Genomic DNA, 12049 nt, shown 5'->3' with positions numbered 1-12049 from the left:
CCTCTCAAAGCACTTCATCACAGTAGATGTGAGTACAACTGGGCGATAGTTGTTGAGGTAGCTCACCATGCTCTTCTTTTTAGATCTTCAGGTTAGTGGTCAAAAACCTATTCACTGAACATGAACCTAGAGGTCCAATTTACATGAGTAATGAAAACAATAAAAATTGCTCCATTTTTGCAATTTCCAATAACTGATCCATTTGGAAAACTAGTTGTAGTGGAGATCCACAATCTCTGAGAGAAGAAATTCCTTTGCACCTCATTGGTTGACATCTTCTGGATAGATCATGAAACTACCTTTTTCATTTCTTTTATACCTCTCACGTCTGTTTCTCATCTTGAATGTGATTCTGGAACTGTTTGAGCCTGTGCTTTGCTGCTTGGAGATGGTTTGGGTGCTTTAGTTCATTGCAGTCTCCCAGAGGATTCCAGAAGGCAAAGGCAGTGTGAGTGAACTTCGTAGTGGGTAGGCTGCAGGACTGGCGCAAGCCGATGTTTAGTTCCATTTCACCAATTAAAGCTTTCATTGTTCACCAATTAAAGCGATGATTTTATATTGAAGCATTAAAGCAAGTGCAGAGGATGAGTGCCTGCTGCTCGCCTTTTGATCGGTTGCTCTCTACTGGAGAGGGGAGAGCCTGCCGCTGCACCTAGAGTGTGTGGTCCAGGTTTTTTTCTGCATTTTGGATGTAGACATAGACCACAGATTCTCTTTTTTTCTCTCAATCTTATAATTTTTATATTCTGTCTTTTTTCACCCGATCTTGGCTTTTATTGTACGAAGGAGGGGATTTGGGGGTCAATGCGTCTGATCTGTTTTTTTTTGTGTGGGAGGAGGGACTTGAGGGTTGATGATCCTTCATTCCTTACTTGGTGTCATGGCTACCCAGAGAATTGAAGAATTTCAGAGTTGTATATTTTGATAATAAGTGAACCTTTGAACCATCTCCCTTTTTGTAATCACATTCCCTCATTCAAGCGTTCCCAGACATTTCTTTCTACTCCCTCTCTCTGCAAGTTAAAACACTTCGACTTTCTCAGTTTAGATGAAAGGTCATTAACTTTATACAGCAGCTCTGTTTCCTTTGCCACAAATGCTATTCTGTCCAGCATCTTCTGTTTAAATTGTTTATTTCCAGTTATCTGTCAGTTTTTACTTTATAACCGACAAAGCACATTGTTTACGATAAATGAATTTCACTTCTAGCACTTTCAATATTAATACTATTAATAAAGATTCAGAAAAGGACTTACCAAGAGCTTTAAGAGCCAGAACCTGGATTTGTAATAGCAGGTTTTTGTAGGATTGATCAGAAACAGGAACATGAATCCATACAGTACAAGAGGATTGAATGGCATTGGAATTAAACTGTATGGCCCATACAAACTGATGAATAAACTCAAGCCCCAAAGAACTCCAAGGAATCCAGCAATCTGCAAAAAGATAGTTTACATGGGTATAACTCTTTATAAAGCTATAAAATACCTACACACCAATAGAACAATTCTCCATCTATAAGTATATTTCAATACAATTCAATTAACTTGTCAATATAATTCATTATAACCCCATGGTGTCAATAGGCTGGGTATGGCAAGAGCTAGACCGTCTTCTTAAAATAGGCAGCCTCTGAGAGGACTTTATCAATATAATTATTACTAATTTCACAAAAATTAGACAAAGGTTCAAATATAAGCTAGAAGTATTTATGGATTTTTCCATAAATCTGTTCTAGCTTTTGCTTCTCCCACAATTAGCAGCATTTGCAGCATTAGGAGGTCAGGGATTAATAAACAAAAAGGGCAATAAAAATATTCTCCAACAAGTACGCATGAAATAAAGTTACTATAAGCTCCATGATTGTGGATTTCAAGTGCTGCGCAATGAAACTACAGTTTGAGAATGAAGACATTTGCAACTTGTTCTAAGTTGTTCCACAGCAGTATACCAGAAAATGCTCATTGCAATCATTATGATCACATTCACAGTATCTAACCTCAAAGAGATGCTGGTGAGAGAGATTGCTTCTGGGATTGAGTTCAAAGATCAGCACGTGATTCACACCAGCTTGTCGCCAGCCATATGTGTTGATGCCAAGAAGAAAGAGAAACTCGATCAAAAGGAAACCACCACGGTAAATACGCACCAAGGGCCAAATATTTCCCTTTTTTGATTGAGCTGGAAGATGGAGCAAATGCTTGTTAAAGCAGAACAACTGAACTGTTAACAACTGCTCTTTTCATATTAAGATATATGGGTCAATTTACATCACATTTTCTTTATCAGAAATGACTGCTTGACAGTTGTGACTTAAAATACATTAACTGAAATTCAACATATAAAATTACTTAGAAATACAAGAAAAGGCAAGTTTTAGGTAGTGCAGTCATGATCAAAGATAAAGCAGTCCTCATAAGCTCCCTTTACTTAGGTAGCCATTAATATTATAATAAATAATAACTTATTTATAGAGTACTTTTTATACAAATGACGTAGTTCAAAGTGCTTTGCAATGGGTTAAAGTGCAAACATACAAATAAAAGATAAAAAGATGCTGGTTAAAAGCAAAGTTAAATAAATAGGTTTTGAGCTGGCATTTAAAAGGGTCAACTGAGTCTGCATAATGGAGAACAGTACACATAAACAGGATATACCAAAATAGCAAGTAGCATGGACCTCTTGGTTCTTGAACAGTATTGGGCTTTAATTGTTGCAACATGGTCCTTTTGGAGAGAAATGATGCTTATCATGCAAAATACATCACAGCACTCCTTTGCTTTAGAATCTATCCTGTCTCTAGGAGCCTGTGTATATTCCCCATATATGCAGCAACGCAAGAAAGAATAATTTTGTAACTTTTAAGCCTTTGACTGTCCTGAAGTTGTACATTTTCAGCTTTTCTTTTCTCTATTTTATCTTTACAGACTCTTCAACTCCTTTCTTTCTTTTACAAAGTACTTTGATCAACATTAACTCTCAGCAAAATGGCCCCAAATGTACTGTTAACAGACTTGATACATCTTATATCAATTTGAAAGTTTTGTTTTAGACAATGATCCACAATAGTTTAGTGGCTTGGTTATGCAGTTGACTAACTTTTAATCTATCTTTAAACTCTTCAGACCTTCTTCAACTCTTCAATTTTTAATTCTTATTTGTCATTAGCAAGCTACAAAACCTTTGATGAGGTCTGACACTATGAATTCTTAAAAAGTAATCAATGTATTATTTTCCACCAAAGCCACTTTTATAATGATCCAGTCCAATTATCCCCTTCTTTACCAAGGCTGTAATTAATGTTAAGTCTTCTGATTCACTTTAAATGAAACCTTGAGCTTGTTCTTTCTGCATTTTATGTATTCTACTACGATACTACTCAGTCACTGCGTCCTACAAGAATTGCTGTGCTGTGAATCTCAACCTGCTGTGTATCTTTCATTTGGGCACTGCCCTTTGTGTCTGATTTTTTAAAGGCATGGAAACCCCTTGTCCTTTGTAATTCAATAACAACAAACACATATAGCAAAGTTTTACAGTTATATTTCTCAAAGCACTTCAAAGTATCAGCAGGGAAAATTGGTATCAAATCACAGGAGGAGTGTTTTAGGAACATGATTAGAGATCTTATCAGAAAGATTTAAGGTACATCTTTAAAATAGTAAGAGACTTAGGAAGCGAATTTCAGCAGCAGCCTGAGTAGCTGAAGAAATGTTCACGCATTGGTGAATAGCAGTAAACTAAAAATTAGGCTCCAAGTAAAATCAGAACTGGAGGAATGTTGGGATCTAGGGAGAATTGTTGGGAATGGAGGAGACTACAAAAGTAGAAAGAAAATATATACTCCAAGCCTCACCCCCATTTACTGTTGTCCCTTCAAGAAGAGTAAAACTCCAATAAAAGAGTATTTGTTTCCGGAAATCCAGATAATCAAAATTTATTTCCCATTACACAGATCTGGGTCCTGCTCCCCATACTTTCTTTAAGTACACCTTGATCTAATTTCTTATGCTCCATTTAGACTGACTGGGGTCCTGTTTTTCATATTCCCTTTGAATATACCTGGCTGTTGTTTCCCATGTTCACGTTAAAGATAGCTGGGTCCTGTTTCCCACATTTTCTTTAAACAGAAACGGGCCTTGCTTCCAGCACTTCTTTTAAAATCACCAGGTTCTGTTTCCCATACTCTATTTAAACTCAAGGCCCATTTTCTGCACTTCCTTTAAATTCACTAGAACCTCGTTTTCACCTTGCCTTATTGCCCTTTCTCCCTTAAATACATCTGGGCTCTGTTTCCTATGCTGCCATTACACACAACTGGGCTTGGTTTCCCACATTCGCTTTAAACAAATCAGGTTTTGTTTTCACAGCTCCTTTTAATCTCACTTGGGCCCTGTTTCCTAACACGTGGGTCTTGTTTTACATGCTTACTTTAAACCCACTGATGTCACTTGAAATTTTAGTATACTATTGTATCGTATGTAAACAAAAGTCAAATACAGATGTTTAGGTATTATTAGGAATAATATCCAACAGTCTAGAAAATTTGTGTGGTACCAAGAAAGTTCTGAGGCATACAGTTTCTCCACTTACTCCAATCTCAACACAGGATTAAAAAAGGGCCTTAAGTAGCAAAATTATTGTTTTTGCAAAAACACAGCTTTCTAAACATTTTTTCTGAAATTCTCCTGTTTGGAAAGTTAGTACTGATAAATTCAGTTTTGCAATCGGCCTTAAGATAAATAAGTCATAAAAACACATCAACCTTTCAATACTTGATCACTGTACTGATTACAACTCATTTTAACTGCCAAAGTGAAAAGAACAAGAAACACACTCTGTATGTTGGGCTGATCATCAGCCTAAAGGAAGTTGTCTCCCTTTAAGTATACTGGAGTTGATGAGACTTTGTAATTTTCACCTAGCAACAGGAGTGTTTAAGGGATAATCTTACAAAGGCTAATCATAATATCATTTAACATTAACTTGTGTTGCTACGACAAAGAATTCTGATCAAATGGTAAAAAAACAACTTTAGAATTGCCCTAAATGCACAGGATAACCGACATTTAGAATAATTCCCTTCAAAAACGTAGTAATACGTCCCGGATTTTGAATAACTATTAGCTGCTACTGTGAAGCCACAAGCAGAATGCACATGAAGATGAGTGTCTTAATAAGAGCTAATGTATCTTTTCAATCTGTAAAGATCTTTTCATCTCACTGTCTATAACAACACAGTTGGTGGCCTTTTCCAAGAAAATTAAGCATGGCTTCTCGATTAACAGCTAAACTTTCGTTTTTAAGAGCAGATAGCAATATTTTTTCAAGTAGTTTCAATTTAATCATTACATTTTTTGCTATATTGACTTTGTATGACTACTTGAATTAATAGATATCTTATGCCTCATTAGCTAGCTTATAAACACTGCTCTCCTTATTACCATCAACAATGACTCTCTATAATTGATTACAAGAGCAAGAACCAGAGTGACTTAAAGTGACGTGCCACACAGTAAGTGCTCAGCATCTTCAACTTCACCAAATATAACAATGTAAGACACACATTCTTCCATCTTATCACTGGCTGGGTGTGCACCACATAATGTGAGCATTGTCTTCTGCTCATTTTGTTAGAATCTTTTACTAACTTACAGTATGTACAGATCTCATACATGATGCATAAATAATCAACTTTAATACTTGATTCAGGGCCTAGTGATAACTTATTTTGTGATTAGATGAAGATAGCAGAGCAAAATTATGATACCCCCTCCCCTAAATCCCCACCCCACCAATTAATTTTTGGTGGCCTGTTGGATCTTGCACAGCACAAAATCAAGCCTAAACCAGTATTAATGTTAGATTCACAGAATTGCCTAATTTACCTCATCATGGCATTGCACCTTATCATCTGCCTACACTGCACTTTCTCTTTAACTGTAACAATTTATTTTACATTCTATTACTGGTTTTCCCTTGTACTACCTCAAGGTACTGAATGACAAAATGATTTGGATGGTTGACACGCAAAACAACATTTTTCACTCTTCATCAGTACGTGTGACAGTAAACTAATTCACTGCTTTTCCAAGTCACAGCTCACAGGTTTGCAATTTCAAATAGGAACCTGAACCAACCATCCTTGCTCTAGTCCTGTGATCCTAATGCAAATGGCCGCTTCACACCACCAGTCGCACCAACTGCCATTTTACCTCCACAACTGCTTCAGCAGCTGATCTAATTATTGACAAGCCATGGACTTGGGATATTTTATATGACTTGGGTTGTACCATTCATTTGCACTCATGACTGACCTTACTCTTCTGAAGTATGCTCAGAATTGCCTCTGTGACCTTTCTAGCAGCAACTTCCAAAAACTGCTGGGAGAAACACGGGGTCACAAGGCATTATGTTGCATTGCAATGGTCTCCCTCACAGTAATGTGATCAAGCCACAACTGCCTTCCTCACAGTAAAATTATCAAGTTGGGGAGACACAAAAAGAAAAAAAATAACTTATTGGCTGACTAAATGCCTCTGACAGTCAGAGTTCCCAAGGACCATCTAAGTATTTGGCATTTGCTTTGGAGACATGGAGAAAAATCACTTATTTATCATTTAAAAACTCAATAAAATAGAAGATCACAATCATTAAAAGACTTCTTTAAAATTCCTTGCAAAAATACTTAATTTTTTTTACACCATATTTACAAGGAGATTAGATGTTTTAAAGCAGGAAGAATAATTTTATACCTGGAACCTGATGAAAGTAAGTGGTGAAGAAATGTGAAACGTAATTAGGGAACACTTTGCCCATTTATTCACAGTTCAAGTTGAACCCTTCGAAAAATCCTGAAATCTGGTGCCTGATGAAATGCCACCAAGTTCCACATTTCATAGACATGTAAACATGGAATTATTATATAAATAACAACAGTGATATCTGACATGTCCTTCAAATTCTGAAGTATTGTTACTTAATCCTCGGGTCTAGTTGGTGAATCAATGTAACATTATACATTACAGAATATTCTTTTGATACATTACACAGCCTTTGTAAAAGGGTGGAGGAGAACAGCCACAACGGAAACCTGGGACTGACTCACTGTATTACCACAGCTGATTCAGTGATGATGCTCAAATTATGACAAATCACAGAGAAAAGTCGAAACTTCCAAATTTGCTGGATTTATTCTATTTTTGTTCTTGTAATGATATTTTTAGTGAGTAGTTTCTGTAAATGGTACAAATACAAATATGATCAGGGTAATAATCTACAGTTCACAATGACTAAATTGTCATCCTTTAATTGAACATGCTTAGGAATAACAATCAGTGCAGAATGGAAGCACACAGCATTGTCAATTCAATAAGGGCAGGCACAAAACCCGATCTATTTGAAAGCAGAAAGTAAGTGCATAAATTCTGTGGATATTTACCTATGATAACCAGAGCAGCAAGGAGTACAACGAATATTCCAAAGTACATTCCCACCCTGAATATGGTCCAGGAAGGGGCTGGCTGGAAAAAGAAAAAATGAGGAAGGATAAGATCCTGACAAATCAGAGGAAAACACTGAAGAATAATACAATTTTTGTATATTCAATATTTATATTTTTATATATAAAACTGAGAAATAATTTCAAGTATTCCAAACAGTGATAATTCACAAGTTTTTACTCCTTTCAGGAAGTCTGAGGCTTCCATAATTGATGCAATAAGAACTTACCCAACGGGATAAATTATATACAGTACCTTTTTGCTATACTTCTGGCAATCATGAGATACTTCAGATGACTGATTAAACGTATTCTATGAAATTCACTATGAGACACACCATATGATTACATTACAAGTAGAAGCCCCCCACTCCTCCAGACTGTATTCTGCAAGTGTCACAGAATCTTTTCCAAGGCACCCACATCGTTATGAAGAAAAAAAAAAATGCCTGGACCCTCATCCAGTATTTCACTTTCCACTATAGTATTCATGAGCATTCAAAGAGAATGTAGCTGCTGGAATAAGATAGAAAACTTAAGCAAGTGAACTGAGTATGGTTGCTCTAAGCAGGAGTTCCCAACTTGAGATCCATGGACCCCTCAGTTAATAGTAAGGGTCCATGGTACAAAAAAGGTTGGGATCCCTTGCTCTAGAAACTGGTCACCGGTTCCGTATTTGGCTTCTTCTTTGTGAATACTGAATGCAATTCACTAGATTGGTAGAAGTGCAAATGAACCTGAACTTTTTGCTGCTTCCCTCTCTACTTCCCCATCCTATTCCAACTCTGATCCGTCTGTAGCTTCTTGCTTTGTTGTAATGAGATGCAAGGTGCTTGAGGAATGGCTTTCCAACTTCCACCTGGACATGTTGCAGACTTCCAGACTCAATATTTCTGATTCAGGTAAATCACATTCTGTTTACATCAGGAACCCACTATCCTACCTTGTTTATCCCTATGGCAACCCTGGTCTCACCTAATCACAGATATTCCCAAGTGAATATGTTAAACCTTGCTTCAACTTTCACTGATACTGCCTGATTTGCAAACAGTTTCTAGCATTTTCTGTTTTAATTTCTGATTCTGCACCTGCAGTTATTTAATCTTCAGTGGGGAAAAAACAGCTATTGGTTGAAAAGGTAAAATGTGAATTAAGTTTAGGCATTGCCAATCAACTTGTGAGTAGAGAAAGGACACATAGCACAACACTGCTTTCAAAATAATGGCTGTTGTTGCAAAATGGAAAACATTTTCTTGATCCAACTGATACGACTCACAAGCTTTGTAGTAGAAATGATGAACCTTCATTACATCTAGGGATGCTAAGGGTGCTCCAGGAGTGTTCACTGGATACAAAATACTTTAAGTTGAGTGTTAAATACATAGCTGTGACAGAGATGAAACAAGATACTGCATTTGCATTGCACTTGTTAAATGTGGCCACTGCAGCCAAAACTGCTATTTTGGGAGATCTGCTTAACAACACGATAGGTGTTCAGTGATGATCTAGCTTGGGGAGCTGGATTAGATAAAATGTTAGGCAGGCCACTAGGAGAACTTTGCCCCCCCCCCCCCCGTAAATTCAGTTCTTTAAAATCTGTTGGTTTGACTTGTACTGTCATCCATCACCAACTCGGAATGACTCCGTCTACTAATTCGGAGCAAGAAGGCTGCGAGTGAATGGCTGATTTTCGGAGTGAAGGCAGTTTTTACCACTCAGGGTAAAAGAGAGGCAAGACTGTGTAGGTGTGTGATGTCAGCCAGTAGAGCACGAAAGGTTTAAAAGGCAAGGAGTCTTCAACAGTTTTTGATTTGGAGTAAGAAGGCTGCAAGCGAACAGCTGATTTTCAAAGCCAAAGCGGTTTTTACCACTCGGGGTAAAAAAGAGGCAAGACTGCGCAGGCACGTGATGTCAGCCAGTAGAGCATGAAAGGTTTAAAAAGACCGCCATTTCCAGCGAGCAGTGTTTGGATCAGGCAGTGGAGTGACAGGCAGCAGAGTAATAGGACTTTGGCTCAACGGGCTTAGGCAGTAACGGGACGAGGCGAGGTAGGTTTACCTGTGTTATTTGTGGAAAGGAGGAAGTATGTGTGTGAGGCCAGTTTTCTGTGCTCGATGTCAGATGTGGGAGGTCCTGGAGTCTCCCAGCCTCCCGGACGGCCATATCTGCACCAGATGTGTCGAGCTGCAGCTCCTAAGGGAACTGAATATGCAAATTGATGACCTTCACCTGGTCAGGGAGAGCAAAGAGGTGATAGAAAGGAGTAATAGGCAGGTGGTCACACTGGGGCCACGGGAGACAGCCAAGTGGGCCACAGTCAGGAGGGGGAAGGGGAAGAGTCAGGTACAAGAGAGTACCCCTGTGGCTGTACCCCTCGACAATAAGTACTCCTGTTTGAGTACTGTTGGGGGGGGGGGGCGGGGGAGACAGCCTACCTGGGGGAAGTGACAGTGGCTGTGCCTCTGGCATAGAGTCTGGCCTTCTGGCTCAGAAGGGTAGGGAAGGGAAGAGGAAGGCATAGTGATAGGGCACTCTATAGTTAGGGGGTCAGACAGGCGATTCTGTGGACGCAGGAAAGAAACTCGGATGGTAGATTGCCTCCCAGGTGCCAGGGTCCACGATGTTTCAGATCGCGTCCAAGATATCCTGCAGTGGGAGGGAGAACAGCCAGAGGTCGTGGTACATATTGGTACCAATGACATAGGTAGGAAAAGGGAAGAGGTCCTGAAAAACGACTACAGGGAGTTAGGAAGGAACTTGAGAAGCAGGACTGCAAAGGTAGTAATCTCCGGATTACTGCCTGTGCCACAAGACAGTGAAAATAGGAATAGAATGTGGTGGAAGATAAATGCGTGGCTGAGGAATTGGAGCAGGGGGCGGGGATTTAGATTTCTGGATCATTGGGACCTCTTTTGGGGCAGGTGTGACCTGTACAAAAAGGACGGGTTGCACTTGAATCCCAGGGGAACCAGTATCCTGGCAGGGAGGGTTGCTAAGGCAACTGGGGAAAGTTTAAACTAGAATTGTTGGGGGGTGGGAACCAAACTGAAGAGACTGGGGAAGAGGAGGTTGGCTCACAAATAGAGAAAGCTTGTAGACAGTGCGAGAGGGAGGATAGGCAGGTGATAGAGAAGGGACAGGCTCAGACCAAAGGTTTTGAGATGCGTCCATTTTAACGCAAGGAGTGTTGTGAACAAAGCGGATGAGCTTAGGGCGTGGATCAGGACTTGGAGATATGATGTGGTGGCCATTACAGAGACTTGGATGGCTCAGGTTTTAGATGTTTCAGAAAGGACAGGGAGGGAGGCAAAAGAGATGGGGGCGTGGCACTGTTGATAGTGTCACAGCTGCAGAAAAGGTGCACACCATGGAGGGATTGTCTACGGAGTCTCTGTGGGTGGAGGTTAGGAACAGCAAGGGGTCAATAACTTTACTGGGTATTTTTTATAGGCCGCCCAATAGTAACAGGGATATCAAGGAGCAGATAACCATATAACCATATAACAATTACAGCACGGAAACAGGCCATCTCGGTCCTTCTCATCCGTGCCGAACACTTACTCTCTCCTAGTCCCACTGACCTGCATTCAGCCCGTAACCCTCCATTCCTTTCCTGTCCATATACCTATCCAATTTTTCTTTAAATGACAATATCGAATGTGCCTCAACCACTTACTGGAAGCTCGTTCCACACAGCCACCGATCTCTGAGTAAAGAAGTTCCCCCTTGTGTTACCCCTAAACTTCTGCCCCCTAACTGTCAACTCATGTCCTCTTGTTTGAATCTCCCCTACTCTCAATGGAAAAAGCCTATCCATGTCAACTCTATCTATCCTCCTCATAATTTTAAATACCTCTATCAAGTCCCCCCTCAACCTTCTACCCTCCAAAGAATAAAGACCTAACTTGTTCAACCTTTCTCTGTAACTCAGGTGCTGAAACCCAGGTAACATTCTAGTAAATCTTCTCTGTACTCTCTCTATTTTGTTGACATCTTTCCTGTAATTCGGTGACGAGAACTGTACACAATACTCCAAATTTGGCCTTACCAATGCCTTGTACAATTTTAACATTACATCCCAACTCCTATACTCAATTTTCTGACTTATAAAGGCCAGCATACCAAAAGCTTTCTTCACCACCCTATCCACATGAGATTCCACCTTCAGGGAACTATGCACCATTACTCCTAGATCACTCTGTTCTACTGCATTTTTCAATGTCCTACCATTTACCACGTATGTCCTATTTTGATTAGTCCTACCAAAATGTAGCACCTCACATTTATCAGCATTAAACTCAATCTGCCATCTTTCAGCCCACTCTTCTAATTGGCCTAAATCTCTCTGCAAGCTTTGAAAACCTGCTTCATTATCCACAATGTGACCTATCTTAGTATAATCTGCATATTTACGAATCCAGTTTACCACTCCATCATCCAGATCATTAATATATATGACAAACAACATTGGACCTAGTACAGATCCTTGAGGTACACCACTAGTCACTGGCCTCCAACCTGACAGTTATCCACCACTACTCTCTGGCA

General features: G+C 39.5%; 1 protein-coding gene across 5 annotated transcripts in view; it reads right to left on the bottom strand.

Annotated features, from left to right (window-relative positions):
• The window catches only part of LOC140206139 (xenotropic and polytropic retrovirus receptor 1 homolog), a 371957-nt gene that overhangs the window by 124681 nt on the left and 235227 nt on the right, over positions 1-12049 (bottom strand). For all 5 annotated transcript variants that reach the window (XM_072274355.1, XM_072274359.1, XM_072274357.1 and 2 more), the window contains exons 7-9: positions 7442-7523; positions 2000-2181; positions 1257-1436 (exon numbers count right to left, since the gene is read on the bottom strand). In XM_072274355.1, the coding sequence (XP_072130456.1) occupies positions 1257-1436; positions 2000-2181; positions 7442-7523 (444 nt within the window). The remainder of the gene's footprint in view (positions 1-1256; positions 1437-1999; positions 2182-7441; positions 7524-12049) is intronic.

The sequence above is a fragment of the Mobula birostris genome, chromosome 12, assembly GCF_030028105.1.
Source record: "Mobula birostris isolate sMobBir1 chromosome 12, sMobBir1.hap1, whole genome shotgun sequence".
NCBI lineage: Eukaryota > Metazoa > Chordata > Chondrichthyes > Myliobatiformes > Myliobatidae > Mobula > Mobula birostris.
This window is presented reverse-complemented; position numbering and strand designations above follow the sequence as displayed.